A 13,801-nucleotide genomic window follows, 5' to 3' on the forward strand; every position below is an offset into this window, starting at 1 on the left:
AAGGGGAAATGACAACAGATCAAGGAAGTTACTCAATCTCGGAAAACACAAGAAGAAAAGCCCTGAATGAGAGTGAACCCTTCAGGAGAGATTCTGCGCGTGTTTATGAAGAGTAAACACGGTTCGGTTCGGCATGTGTGACGTCACGCGGGACACGCCGGTTCGGAAGCTCCGGTTCTCCACACTGAGGGCTTTATCTGACCAGCTGGACCCGCAGGAGAACTGGAGGAGCGTCATGATGGACATCAGCGGAACCTCCGGAGAACCCAGATACTCACAGCTGCACATCCGGTACACCATCATCATCATCATCACACACACACACAATAGCAGACCTTTAAAGAGAAATTCTTGATGATGGTTTTGACCTATGTATTGGCAAATGATATTATAAAATCTAAAATGAAATTTATATATATATATATATATATATATATATATATATATATATATATATATATATATGAAAAGTGATTTCATATATGTATCTATATATGTATAATTGTTTTTATTAGAATTTATTTTTATATGTTTAGCTATTATTTGAATTTAGATAATTTAATTTTGTTTTTTAAATTTTGATCTGTCTGTCTATCTATCTAGCACCCCTCCATTGTTCTATCCTTCTGTCCATCCATCTATCCATCCATCTATGCATCCTTCGTTCTGTCCATCAATCCATCCACCATTCTATCCATACCCATCCATCCATCCTTATATCCATCCATTGTTCTATCCATCCATCATTCTATCTATCCACCCATCCATCCAACCATCATTCTATTTATCCATCCATCCATCTGTCACTGTGTCCATCAACCCAACATTCTATCCATCCATCCATCCATTCAACCACTTTTCTGTCCATCCATCTATCCATCCATCTTTCTTTCTATCCAACCATCATCCATCCATCCATAGTTTTATCCATCATCCATCCATCCATCCATCCATAGTTTTATCCATCATCCATCCATCCATCCATCCATCCATCCATCCATCCAGCCATCCATCAGTTGTTCTATCCATCATTATTTTTTCATTACTGATATACTATTATAGTATTTAATAATATTTTGAATTAGCTTTTATTTTTATAATTTAAGTTTTAAGTTTAGTTTTAAAATTTCTATTTTAATTTTCAAAAAGGATAAAGGATTTCTATTTTTATAATATTTTATATTGCCTAATTTCAATTACTGAAAACAATTTTTTATTTTATACTTTTAGTTAACGATTTCTTCAACACTGGTGGTATTCGTCTGTTCAAAACTCACCGCTCCAGTATGGGGTGTTTGGGATGGTTGCTATGCAGTTGCTAAGATGTTCTGTATGGTTGCTATATGTGGCGTCTGATTTCAGGAGGTTTGAAGCAGCAGTTCTCCAGGGAAAGAGTCCCACGATGGAGATGCTGTTCGACTGGGGAACCACAAACTGCACCGTTGGAGATCTGGTGGAGATTCTGGTCCGACACCAGCTGTTCGCCGCCGTCAGCGTCCTGCTGCCAGAAGACAAGATCTGCCACACTAAAGCAGGTATTCTGACCGCCATGACCTGTTCTGACAATCTCAGGCTACGTCTACATTAATCCGGATATGTTTGAAAACGTTGTTTTTGTTCCAAAACAAAATCTGTCAACTCTAGCGTTTCAAGCGTACTCCAAATGTTTCTTGTCCACACTGAAACATCGAAAGCTGCTTAAAGGAGACCTGTTATGCCCATTTTCACAAGATGTAATATAAGGCTATGTCTACACTGATCCGGATACATTTTCAATAAGTTTTCGTCTAAAAACGCTCTGCGCCCACACTATCATTTTCAATCGTTTTCCAAAAGTTGCTCATCCACACTGAAACGTCTGAAAACGCTTACATCCCCGTACTGCGCACGAGTAAATCATCATATTCAAAAGCACAGCGTTTTCAAATTTATCCGCTTTGGAGAGCGTCTTCCAAAAGCTACGTTTTCGTTTTCTTAAAACGCCGTCTCAGTGTGGATGGAAGGCCAAAACGGAGAGAAAAGTATAAGTTTTCAAACGAAAACGTATTAGTGTGGACATGGCCTATGTCTCGGGTATTCCCAGAATGTTCCCAGGCTTGATTTTGTCTGTGGGAAATTGATTGGATGATTGTGGTTTGCTATTGGCTGATCTCATGTGAGTGACAGGTTATAGCCCCGCCCTCGTCATCAGAGAAGAGAAGAGATGCTGCAAGAGGAACTTATTCTGATTCAAGATTATTAACACAATAATGATGATGTGCACCTATAAATCATTTATAATAAACACTTTTGAAATCAGGCTCATCTGGGGTGTCCGTCTGCGCAGCGCAGCGTGAAGAAGTGCTTCATCTGTCCGCCTTTCCCGAGGTCATCAAACCCGTTCAGCAGGTATTCTGACCGCCATGACCTGTTCTGACAATCTCAGGCTACGTCTACATTAATCCGGATATGTTTGAAAACGTTGTTTTTGTTCCAAAACAAACTCTGTCAACTCTAGCGTTTCAAGCGTACTCCAAATGTTTCTCGTCCACACTGAAACTCAATAGCAAACCACAATCATCCAATCAATTCCCCACAGACAAAATCAAGCCTGGGAACATTCTGGGAATACCCGAGACATAGGCCATGTCCACACTAATACGTTTTCGTTTGAAAACTTATACTTTTCTCTCCGTTTTGGCCTTCCATCCACACTGAGACGGCGTTTTAAGAAAACGAAAACGTAGCTTTTGGAAGACGCTCTCCAAAGCGGATAAATTTGAAAACGCTGTGCTTTTGAATACGATGATTTACTCGTGCGCAGTACGGGGATGTAAGCGTTTTCAGACGTTTCAGTGTGGATGAGCAACTTTTGGAAAACGATTGAAAATGATAGTGTGGACACAGAGCGTTTTTAGACGAAAACTTATTGAAAATGTATTCGGATCAGTGTAGACGTAGCCTTATATTACATCTTCGATGTTTCAGTGTGGACGAGAAACATTTGGAGTACGCTTGATGGAGCCGGAGTACGTGTGATGGAGCCGGACAGCAGCACCGGACCTGAGGAAAACACATGGAGCAGCTCTGAAGGTCTTTATATAATCACATCAGACATCCGTTACCCATCAGCCCCTAAAACCCCTCTCTCACACAGGGTTCCACACGTTCTCTCACCGCGAGCTGACGGTCATCACGAGCGATTGGGACGATCGCCCCCTGGTGGACGGAGGCTGTCGGCTCGGCTCCGGCGGGTTCGGCGTCGTCTTCAGAGGCCGGATGGGAGACACTTATGTAGCTGTGAAGAAGCTCAATCCTGTGAGTTTGAACTCAGTAGTGCTGCGAAATACCACTAAACTATCAAATCAACATGTTTCGTGTGTTTGATGTTTCGTTCATTGTAACGTTTGTTTTGTTCTAGATGGACGACGGCTCACTCGAAGACCTGAAGACTCAGTTCAATCAAGAGATTCAAACTCTCAGGAGGTACAAATACTGTATATATGTTAAAATCATTATAATTATAAAATTAAAATTGTTTAATTGCATTATGAAAAAACTATGGCTTGAATGTATTTTTATATATAATTTTATTATATATAAAATATTATTTGTAATATAAAATCTCTTTATAAATAATCAAACATTGTTCTAGATATTTTATATATATATATATATATATATATATATATATATATATATACAAAACAACATATGTATATATATATATATTATATAAAATGTCTTATAAATAATCAAATCAAAATTATATTTAAAAAAGTTTGATTATTTATATATATATATATATATATATATATGCATATACATATACATATACATATATACATTTTATAATTACATTATGAAAATATATATATTATATACAGTATATTCTTTAACCATATTGATTATATGTATAAAAAAATTATTATATTTATTTATTACGTAATTTGTTTATATATAAAACATTACGTATTATATAAGATATTTATAAATAAATATTATTTTATACTTATACACACACACACACACACACACACACACACACACACACACACACACACACACACACATATTTAATCATACATGAATGAATAAATGTATAGTGGAAAAAAATATGCATACATCTTTCAAGCCGTCTGTCATTTCATCTTTCATTGATTCTGCAGTTTTTCGATTTAATTTATATTGAATATGAATTTGTTTTATTCCTCATTTAAGTCGCTTTGGACCAAAGTATTGACAAAAAAAGAATAAATTCATGAATCCTTCATAGAGAAAACAATCCCAAAGTGACAAACTCCATACAGGATTGTCTCTCTCTCTCTCTGTCTCCCTTTCTCTCTCTCTCTCTCTCTCTCTCTCTCTCTCTCTCTGTCTCCTCTCTCTCTCTCTCTCTCTCTCCCTCTCTCTCCCCCTCTCTCTCTCTCTCTCTCTCTCTCTCTCTCTCAGTCTGAAGCATGAGCATCTGGTGGAGCTGCTGGGATCCTCCAGTGACGGGCAGCACATGTGTTTGGTGTACTCCTTCATGCCCCAGGGCTCGCTGCTGGACCGGCTGGCGTGTTTGGACGGCTCTTCTCCTCTCTCCTGGCGGAGCAGATGTTGGATCAGCGCAGGATCGGCTCGAGGTCTGCATTTCCTGCACCAGAACAACCACATCCATCGAGACGTCAAGAGGTGAGCGACCACAGCAGCTTACAACTAACTTCAGCTCTAATGTGACCTGCTTTCTGTTTTAGACACAAGTATTTTTAGTAGGTTTTCAAAAACATTTAATTTTAACATCATAGTAAAATTATGATTAAACTTCAAAACTCAAATTTAGTTTTAGTGTCTTGATAAGTTAATAAGTTTCTGATGTTTTTAAAACTTTTCTATTCATCAAAGAATTATGAAAAATTAAATATATCAGTTTCCACAAAAATATTAATGTTTTCAACATTATTAATAATCATAAATGTTTCTTCAGCATTAAATCATCAAATTAGAGTGATTTGTGAAGGATCATGTGACACTGAAGACTGGAGTAATGATGCTGAACATTCAGCTTTGATCACAGGAATAAATTACACTTTACTATATATTCACATAGAAAACAAATTGTAATATTTCACAAATAAAATATATTTTGAATAAAATATTTTCGATCAAATAAAAGCAGCCTTGGTGAGCAGAAGAGACTTTAAAAACATTTTTGACATCATCATCTTTCACAATATAGTCTGTGGGGTTTGAATCTAGAGTAACTCAGAGATTTATAAAACGAACATCCCCGTTATTTCATCTGTTCGACAGCGCGAACATCTTGCTGGATGAAGGCTTGGTTGCGAAGATCTCCGACTTCGGTTTGACGCGAGCTTCAGCCAAACAGTCGTGCTCGACGGTCATGACAGGGAGGATTGTGGGAACTACGGCATACATGGCACAGGAGGCGCTGAGAGGAGAGATCACTCCTAAATCAGACATCTTCAGCTTCGGCGTGGTGCGTTCATTATTACAGTCTGCATCAAATGGATGTTTTTCTTGTCTTTTTTTTCCCTATTGTATCGTATATCGTATAAACGCTTCTGGAACAAGAACAAATGTGGGCGGGGCTTGATTTGGTCTGTGGGGAATTGATTGGATGGTTGTGGTTTGCTATTGGTGGATCTCATATGAGTGACAGGTTGTCCCGCCCTCGTCATCAGAGAAGAGAAGAGATGCTGCAAGAGGAAGTTCTCCTTCAAGGGAACTCGCGCTGCGTCGATTGACATGATGACGTCTTGAAGCACATGTAAAATCAGTCCAATGGTGTAGTGGAACGTCAGAGGCGAGTGATGTCACGAACCAGGAAACTAGCCTGCCAGAAACAGAGCAGCGCTAGCTTCTGTGGCTTCAGTAGCACTCACTGTGAAACTGTCCCTTTCATATTTGGTGTTGTTTTGTCTTTATCTATATCTACATATATATATAATAATAATAAGAAGAAGAAGTTTTATTTATATAGCGCCTTTCCATTAGCCTGACGTCGTCATACTCAGATTCTAGTCAGAATGTGAGTCTGATACTGCTCCATAGATATTTGATTATGGGGTGTGTCTCAACCGAACCAGGAAAAAAAAACAACTCTGCACTCAATTGGATAGACCTACAACCAATCAGAGCAACGGAGTAAATGACGCATGTTCTTCATTCATATTTTCAACCAACAAAATGTCGCGGCTCTCTGTTCCTCTTTTAAAATGAATGCGCTGTGGATATCTTCTATAACAGACGCGATGGCGGAATCTACACATGATGTTTCATAAACAAAGTTCGGGAGGAGCACGTACAAATAATCAATCCAATATCAACTTGTCATCAAACAATACCATGTCTAACGTTACCCTATCTATCAGCATGAGGAAGCATATTCACTCAGTCAACTTACCAAACACTCCTTGACAGTTTTTCAGCATCCCTCCACCACCCCGAATCCTCACTCTTGTCTTGTTCTCTCACAACCAGGAATACGGGGGAGTATGGCTACCGAGCCCACAGCCCTCTCCTCGGACAGCACGTCATATACGCATTTATTCTATCGACTTATTTGTGTGAAATCTTATATATGCATTTATTCTATCTGACTTATTTGTAAATGTGAACTCGTGAAATCTCAATTCCCCAGCAGCAGTCGTCTTTGTTGTAAACTAATTCAAATCAAGCGCTCTTTGGTGACGTGGATGATTACGTTACCGTTGCTCATCTGTCCATCATCGTATAAAGCCCGCCCTGACAATTTGATTGGTCCGAACAATTTTTGTTCGGGCATAATAGCTCCTCAACGGAGCGAGTCCAGACCGAACTTCCCGACCCAAAAATGTTGTGGGCGGGGTTCGGGCTGGCACCCAGGCTACCTTTCCATAGCTCAAGGTCGCATTACATTGTACATTACAATACATTTAAACACCCACACATACATTACAGTCACATAGGATACATATAGTCACATTATCCAAAATGCATGTTATATAGATATGTTTTTAACTGGGTCTTGAAAGTAGCCACAGATGAGGTATTACGTAGTGTAAGAGGTAGTGAATTCCACAATTGAGGAGCATTAACACTAAATGACCTTCCACCTACAGTAGACAGCCGGAAACGAGGGATGGACAATAAACCCAGTTCAGCTGATCTAAGGGACCGGGCAGGGTGGTAAGGGTAGAGTAGGTCAGACAGATATTGGGGAGCAAGACCATTTAATGCTTTGAACGTTAAGAGCAGTACCTTAAAGTGGATACGTGATGCCACAGGTAGCCAGTGAAAGTCATGAAGCGGAGGAGTAATGTGAGCAGAAAGCCTAGCGGAGGAGAGAACTCTTGCTGCAGAGTTTTGAACATACTGTAATCTTGAAATAAGTTTTTTGGGAAGATCAAGAAATAAGGCATTGCAATAGTCCAGGCGTGATGTGATTAATGCATGAATTAAGGTTTCAGCATCGGCTAAAGTGAGAGAAGATCGTAGACGAGCAATATTACGAAGATGGAAAAAAGAGTTTTTAACAAGAGAAGAAATATGAGAGCCAAAAGATAGAGTTGGATCGAATAAGACACCAAGGTTACAAATTGATGACGAAGGCTTAACGTGAATTCCATCAATATCAAAGGACTGGTCCATCCTTTTGACTGAAGCAGTAGAGCCGATCAGTAATATCTCGGTTTTCTTATCATTTAATTTGAGGAAATTCAGGGACATCCAATGCTTGATACATGCAGTGAGTGAGTCAGGCAGAGATGGCCTATCGGAACTGGTGGTAAGATAGATTTGAATATCATCAGCATAGCAGTGGAATTTAAGCCCATGCCTGCATATGATGTCACCGAGTGGATATATGTAGATGATGAACAATAGCGGGCCAAGAACCGAACTTTGAGGAACACCCTGTGTAAGTGAAGCAGTGGCAGATCTAAACCCTTGTATAGTGATATAATACTTTCTGTCGCTGATGTAGGAAATGAGCCAGGAAAGAGCAGAGCCAGTGATGCCAATATCAGAAAGCCTAGAGATCATTATTTCATGGCAGACTGTGTCAAATATATAGTCATGGCGAGCAAGCAGCAGTTTAGAGTGTGTGTGGACCCCTGCCTGCGTTATTTAACGGGTGGGGACACACACGTTCTTTGTGTAGCTTGTTTGGGTGAGGATAGTCTTTTTCAAATAACAATCATTGTCCCTGACAGTGAGTGACCTTAAATGTTCAGATAAAATAAAATATTCTGTAGTCATTGATAAAAAAAACTAGCGTCAGAGTTAGAGACGGGCACAGCCTTATCTCTGCCTTCACCTGGTAGATCCAGTGCCTTCTCTCAGGGTTTGGAAGCACACACTGCGGTTCCTTCCGCCCCGATTGAGGCACCGACACTGCAACTGTCTAGTTCTGAGGATTGGTTCTGGTTGAGGTTGTGACATGAGCAGTTGAAAGACTGAATATTGGCTGGCCAGCAGATAAGCAGGACGTTCTCTCCAAAAGCAAGTTGGACAAACGCTTCCTGCCATCATGGTCACAACCTCAACGCCGGGGCTTACTGTTTTTCCCTGATCTCCACACCGAGGTGTCAAGATCGTGGGAGAAACCGGTTTCATACAGAGTGTATAGTGCACAAACATCTAACTATTCCTCTATATCGAATTATAAAGAGCACAGTCATGGGAAGATGCCAAAAGTGGAAGAGACGCTCGCGAGCTATCTCTCCCCCGAAGCAACATCTTCCCTAAAGGCCCGACATTACCCACTAAGCCAGTCAGAACCACATCTTCACTAGTGGGTAAAGCTAACTCAGCCGCTGGTCATGCTGCTGCAGGCCTACCAAGATGAGTTGTCAGGAGACATGGTTGAGGGCGGGGGAATTGGCCGGGACGCAGTTTGCGAATTACGTCATGCCACAGATTTATCTCTCAGGGCCACCAAGGAGACGGCTAAATCCATCGACCGCTCTATAGCAGCCCTGGTGGCCACTGAGAGGCATCTGTGGCTCAATTTAAGCAATATTAAATATTCTTATGGATGCGCCCCTGTCACCTTCTGGCCTCTTCGGTGACGCTGTGAATTCAGTCGTCAAGAGGTTCCAGGAGGCAGCTAAACAGGCGGCCGCTTTCCAGAAGCTCCTCCCCCGTTGCTCTCATGTCTTTGGGGCTGCTGATCAGATCCGATGACTGGTTTGTCATGATAGATCTCAATGTCGATGCAGGCACACCTTTCACCGGCACATATAGAGTCCATCCTTTTGGCTGTGAAAAGAATAAAGCTAGGCCAGTCACACTCTGTCAAGCAGTTTCAAAGACTGATTGGGTCTGATGGCCGCAGCGTCCAACTTGATATCTTTTGGACTGTTGTAAATGAGATCCCTGCAGTGGGGCAACTTTTCCCCGAGGGTCAACCCCTTTCGCATGATCAGCGTTACGCGGCGACGCTTACGTACCCTGGTTATGTGGAAGAAACCTTGGTTCCTGTCCCAGGGTCCCATGTTGGGAGCTTCTTGTTGTAGCGGAGCGATCCTTGAAGGACGCTCGACTCAGAGTCTGTGGAGGAACCACCATCTCTCATGGCACATCAACCGCCTGGAGATGTTGGATGTATTTCTTGCCCTAAAGTACTTACTCACAGACCTCAGGGGCCATCATGTGCTCATCCACACAGACAACATATCGGTACTCACCTATATAAATCACCAGGGGGGTTTGCGCTCGCGTCCACTCTGTAAACTCGCACACGCCAAATCCTCCTGTGGTCTCTAGAGCAGTCTAAGCTAATGTCACTTAGAGCAGCTTACATCCCTGGGGCCCAGAATATAAGAGCAGACATCCTCTCAAGACAGGGGCTGAGGCCCGGGGAATGGAAGCTCCCCCCCGAGGTGGTGGAGAAGATATGGAGGGTGTTCGGCGAGGCACAAGTGGATCTGTTTGTGTCTTGAGAGACGTCTTTGGTTTTCCCTCACGCATCTAGCTCCTCTGGGACTGGATGCTATGGTACAAACTTGGCAGAGGCGTTTAAAAGCTTTTCCTCCGATCGCTCTGCTCCCGGGACTTCTGGAAAAAGTTTGCAGGGACCAGGTTCACCTACTTCTTATGTCTACTTCTACTTCTTACGAGTATGGTCCCCCCTTCTAGTGTCTCTCCTCGACGGGCCTCTGCTGGAGTTACCCATCAGGATGGACCTTCTGTCCCAAGAACTGTTGAACCTGTGGGCTTGGCCTCTGAGGGAGCCCAGCTCAAAGGCACAGGTCTCTCAACTGAGGTTGTGGAGACCTCTCTACAGTCCAGAGCTCCACGAGGCAACTTTATGCCTTGAAGTGGAGAGTCTTCACTTTATGGTGTAGTGACCGTCGGTTGGACCCAGTTAACTGCCCGGTTGCTCCAGTGCTGGAGTTCCTGCAGGAGCGGTTCACTGCAGGGCTATCCCCGTCCACTTTTAAGGTTTATGTGGCAGCCATAGGTGCTTACCACATTCCTTTGGGTGGAATGTCTTTGGGTAAAGACCCGTTGGTATCTCGTTTCCTCCGTGGTACTCTGAGGCTGAGGTCTACAGCTCGCACTGGGGTGCCGACATGGGATCTGGCCATTGTCCTGCAAGGCCTTTGCCTGGCTCCCTTCGAGTTTCTGTTTCTGACCTTGAAAGCTGTGTTCCTCCTCGCTATCACTTCTCTTAAAAGGATAGGAGATTTGGACCATTGGACTGATTTTACATGTGCTTCAAGACGTCATCACGCAAAGCGTTCCCTTAGCGTCAATCGACGCAGCGTCTCGTTCCCTCTTCAGGGAACTCAAGTAACAGTCGTAACCGAGGTGTTATTCTGATTCAAGATTACCAGGAACAGGAATTTAACACAATAATGACGTGCACAGATAAACACTGCAAAAGCAAGAGTTGTCCATTTACTTTCATGGTGCTTTAAGACAGAAATGTGTATTTCAGAGACTGATGGTTTATCAGCACACATGCATCATTCAGACGTGCTTCACTCGTTCCTCTTCAACACTAACCGGGTTAGAGAGGGAACCGCTTCATTCCAGCAATAGTTTTGGTGTCTGTAGTCGCTCGGAGCGTCTCATTGAAAGACTTTAATGAACACAAATTACAGGAGGAACGAAACAGAACAGAAGAAGGTTCGGCCAGTTTGAAACTGCAGGAGCTTTTAAAATACACTCTTAAAAATAAAGGAAACTTTGGAAACAGAAGAACAATTTTTGGTTCCCCAAAGAACCTATTTTATTTTATTTTATTTTCATGAGGGAGGGGAAGTTATTCTGATTCACGATTAACAGAAACATGAATTATATTTCTGTGTTTATCATGCAGGTGTTGCTGGAGATTTTGTCTGGTCTTCCTCCGGTGGATGAAAGCCGTGATCCTAAACTACTGGTGTGTGTGAACGTTCAGTCAGATCTTCTCAAACTCTCCTCGTCTGTCTGTGCAGCTCGGTCACCTGTGTGTGTGTGTGTGTGTGTGTGTGTGTGTGTGTTTCAGATGGAGATGAAGGATGAGATCGATGATGACGAGGTCTCTCTGCCGGACTTCATTGATAGTAAGATGGAGGGATGGCAGATGGAGGAGGTGGAGAAGATGTATGACGTGGCGTCTCAGTGTCTGTGTGAGAAGAAGAACAGAAGACCCACCATCACACAGGTGTGTGTGTGTGTGTGTGTGTATGACGTGGCATCTCAGTATGTGTGTGTGTGTGTCTGTGTGAGATGTATGACATGTATGACATGGCGTCTCAGTGTCTGTGTGAGAAGAACAGAAGACTTGCGATCACACAGGTGTGTGTGTATGAGAGAGTGTGTGTGTGTGTGAGAGTGTGTGTGTGTGTGTGTGTGAGAGTGTGTGCATGTGTGTGTGTTTTTCCAGTTAAATTTTATGTAAATGTGTAATGTTTAAATAAATATGTAATATATTGTGATTTCTGAATCGTCAGGTTCTCTCTGAGCTGGAAGATCTTCATCTCAAACATTCCCAGAGCTCCGGATGATCCGCTCGAGGTAAATCAACATTTACAGTGCAATCCTGAACTGAACTTTAGACACAAACAGCCATTTCCCATGATCCCGAGTCTCTCCTGTGTGATGTAATAAAGGACAGTCCATTCAATGATTTAAATACTTTATTTTTCTCTAAAAAAACAAGTATTTGAGACGTCTGAACACAGACAGGCTACATGTGAAACGTAAGAGCGTCTGCGTCAGTACAGATGTTCAACAGTGGTTTGCCAAACGACAGTAGATACTCAACATGACCTGCGCTAGTTCTGACCTAGCAATGAATTCACACACACACACACACACACACACACACACATACATATAATCCCGTCTTCCCTTTTAACATACTTTCAACTGAATAATTCTGTGTGTCCTGATGCGGCTTCACAGTCGAGTGGGAAACACAAGAGAAAAAAACATGTTCAAAAACAAAATTGCATAGAAAAATGAGCATCCTGGAACATGAGAACAAAACACCATCATATCAAAAAATGTGAATGCCGTAAAAAAGTATGTGACGTGAGTTCGGTTCGATCCGTCAGATGTGAGCTGTGATTAACATGTGACTCGTGTTTGGTAAAAAAGACAATGTACAACAATGTAACAAAATAAGACGCGATAAAAGGAATGGCGAATGTTCAGGTCTTTTCGTTTCAGTAACTGCAATTGTGAGTTTGGCACGGTTTAAAATCACAAAAGCCTTTCTGAATTTGATTGATCATTTGTTAAAATAATTCTTTGTTCATTTTAATATGAAAGTCTCTGTTGAGTTGAAGCACACCTCATGATGGGCGTTTGTGTTATGGTGCATAGTTCAGCGCATGGCTTCCTGCAGGGGATTGTGGGAAGTAAGCGCTCGACAGCTTGGTGGCCTCTTGGGTTGCTGCTAACGCTAGGCTAGTCGTCGGCGGGCCGTGTGATCCTGCGGTCTCCTCTCCGGCCCGGCGGCCCGCGCGGTTTAGCGAAGGCCTGCTTGTGCGCGTGTTGCTTCGGATGAACCTCGTCGTACAGGAAATCAGCCGTCAGCTCGTCGCCGTTATCGATCTCCAACTGCGGGGAGAAACACACAGAGTTTAGCGTCTATTTTTAGATTACGTTAAACATTTAGATGGGGGTTGTTTACAATTTGAAATAATAAATAAATAAAAATTAGAATTAAAATACAAATAAAATCCAACCACAAATAAAATACAATATGTAAAATAAAATTTAATAAGAATAAAAAAAAGAAATAATAAATAAAATAAAAACCAAATAAAATTATAACAATAATTTTAAATAATAGAAATATAATATTTCTTATTCCTAATTTAATTAGGAATGAAATCATGTTAGAATTATATAAAAAAAAAATATACTATTTTAGGATCGTATTAATAAATATATATATTATATTATGTATTGTATACATTATATAAATGTATACATTTTTTATTTTGTAAATTCTATTTTATATATATATATATATATATATATATATATATACAGTATAAATAAATAATAGTAATTACAATTCAAAAAGAAATTAGTAAAATCACATAAAAATTATAATAATAATTATAATATAATTTATTTTATATAAATAAAATTATACAAATAATTTAAAATAATAAAAATATAGGATATAACAAGGACTAAAATCACATTAGCATCATTTTAAATGTTTTAAAATAATAATAAGATAATGTAATATATATATACATATATGTAAAATAATAAATATAAACTATTTTTATTCCTAACTTAAGAAATAAAATAAGAAGTAAAATAAAATTTGTAATACATAATTTTTTGTATAACTAGAATTAAAACTATTTTAGGATACTTT

General features: G+C 40.7%; 2 protein-coding genes across 3 annotated transcripts in view; one reads left to right on the forward strand and one right to left on the reverse strand.

Annotated features, from left to right (window-relative positions):
- Positions 1-127: 127 nt before the first annotated feature.
- The window catches only part of irak4 (interleukin-1 receptor-associated kinase 4), a 14,270-nt gene continuing 596 nt past the window's right edge, over positions 128-13,801 (forward strand). Inside the window, exons 1-10 of one of the 2 annotated variants that reach the window (XM_084397524.1) lie at positions 128-291; positions 1,363-1,535; positions 2,968-3,072; positions 3,137-3,297; positions 3,401-3,465; positions 4,432-4,656; positions 5,275-5,461; positions 11,294-11,356; positions 11,462-11,620; positions 11,910-11,973. In XM_084397524.1, the coding sequence (XP_084253650.1) occupies positions 134-291; positions 1,363-1,535; positions 2,968-3,072; positions 3,137-3,297; positions 3,401-3,465; positions 4,432-4,656; positions 5,275-5,461; positions 11,294-11,356; positions 11,462-11,620; positions 11,910-11,963 (1,350 nt within the window). In that variant the 5' untranslated portion in view covers positions 128-133 and the 3' untranslated portion in view covers positions 11,964-11,973. The remainder of the gene's footprint in view (positions 292-1,362; positions 1,536-2,967; positions 3,073-3,136; positions 3,298-3,400; positions 3,466-4,431; positions 4,657-5,274; positions 5,462-11,293; positions 11,357-11,461; positions 11,621-11,909; positions 11,974-13,801) is intronic. The other variant, XM_084397525.1, reaches the window with a different exon arrangement.
- The window catches only part of twf1a (twinfilin actin-binding protein 1a), a 10,674-nt gene continuing 8,950 nt past the window's right edge, over positions 12,078-13,801 (reverse strand). The window contains exon 9 of the mRNA XM_084397529.1: positions 12,078-13,023. Within this exon, the coding sequence (XP_084253655.1) occupies positions 12,871-13,023 (153 nt within the window). The 3' untranslated portion in view covers positions 12,078-12,870. The remainder of the gene's footprint in view (positions 13,024-13,801) is intronic.

This window comes from Rutilus rutilus (assembly GCF_951802725.1).
Source record: "Rutilus rutilus genome assembly, chromosome: 23".
Classification (NCBI taxonomy): Eukaryota; Metazoa; Chordata; class Actinopteri; order Cypriniformes; family Leuciscidae; genus Rutilus; species Rutilus rutilus.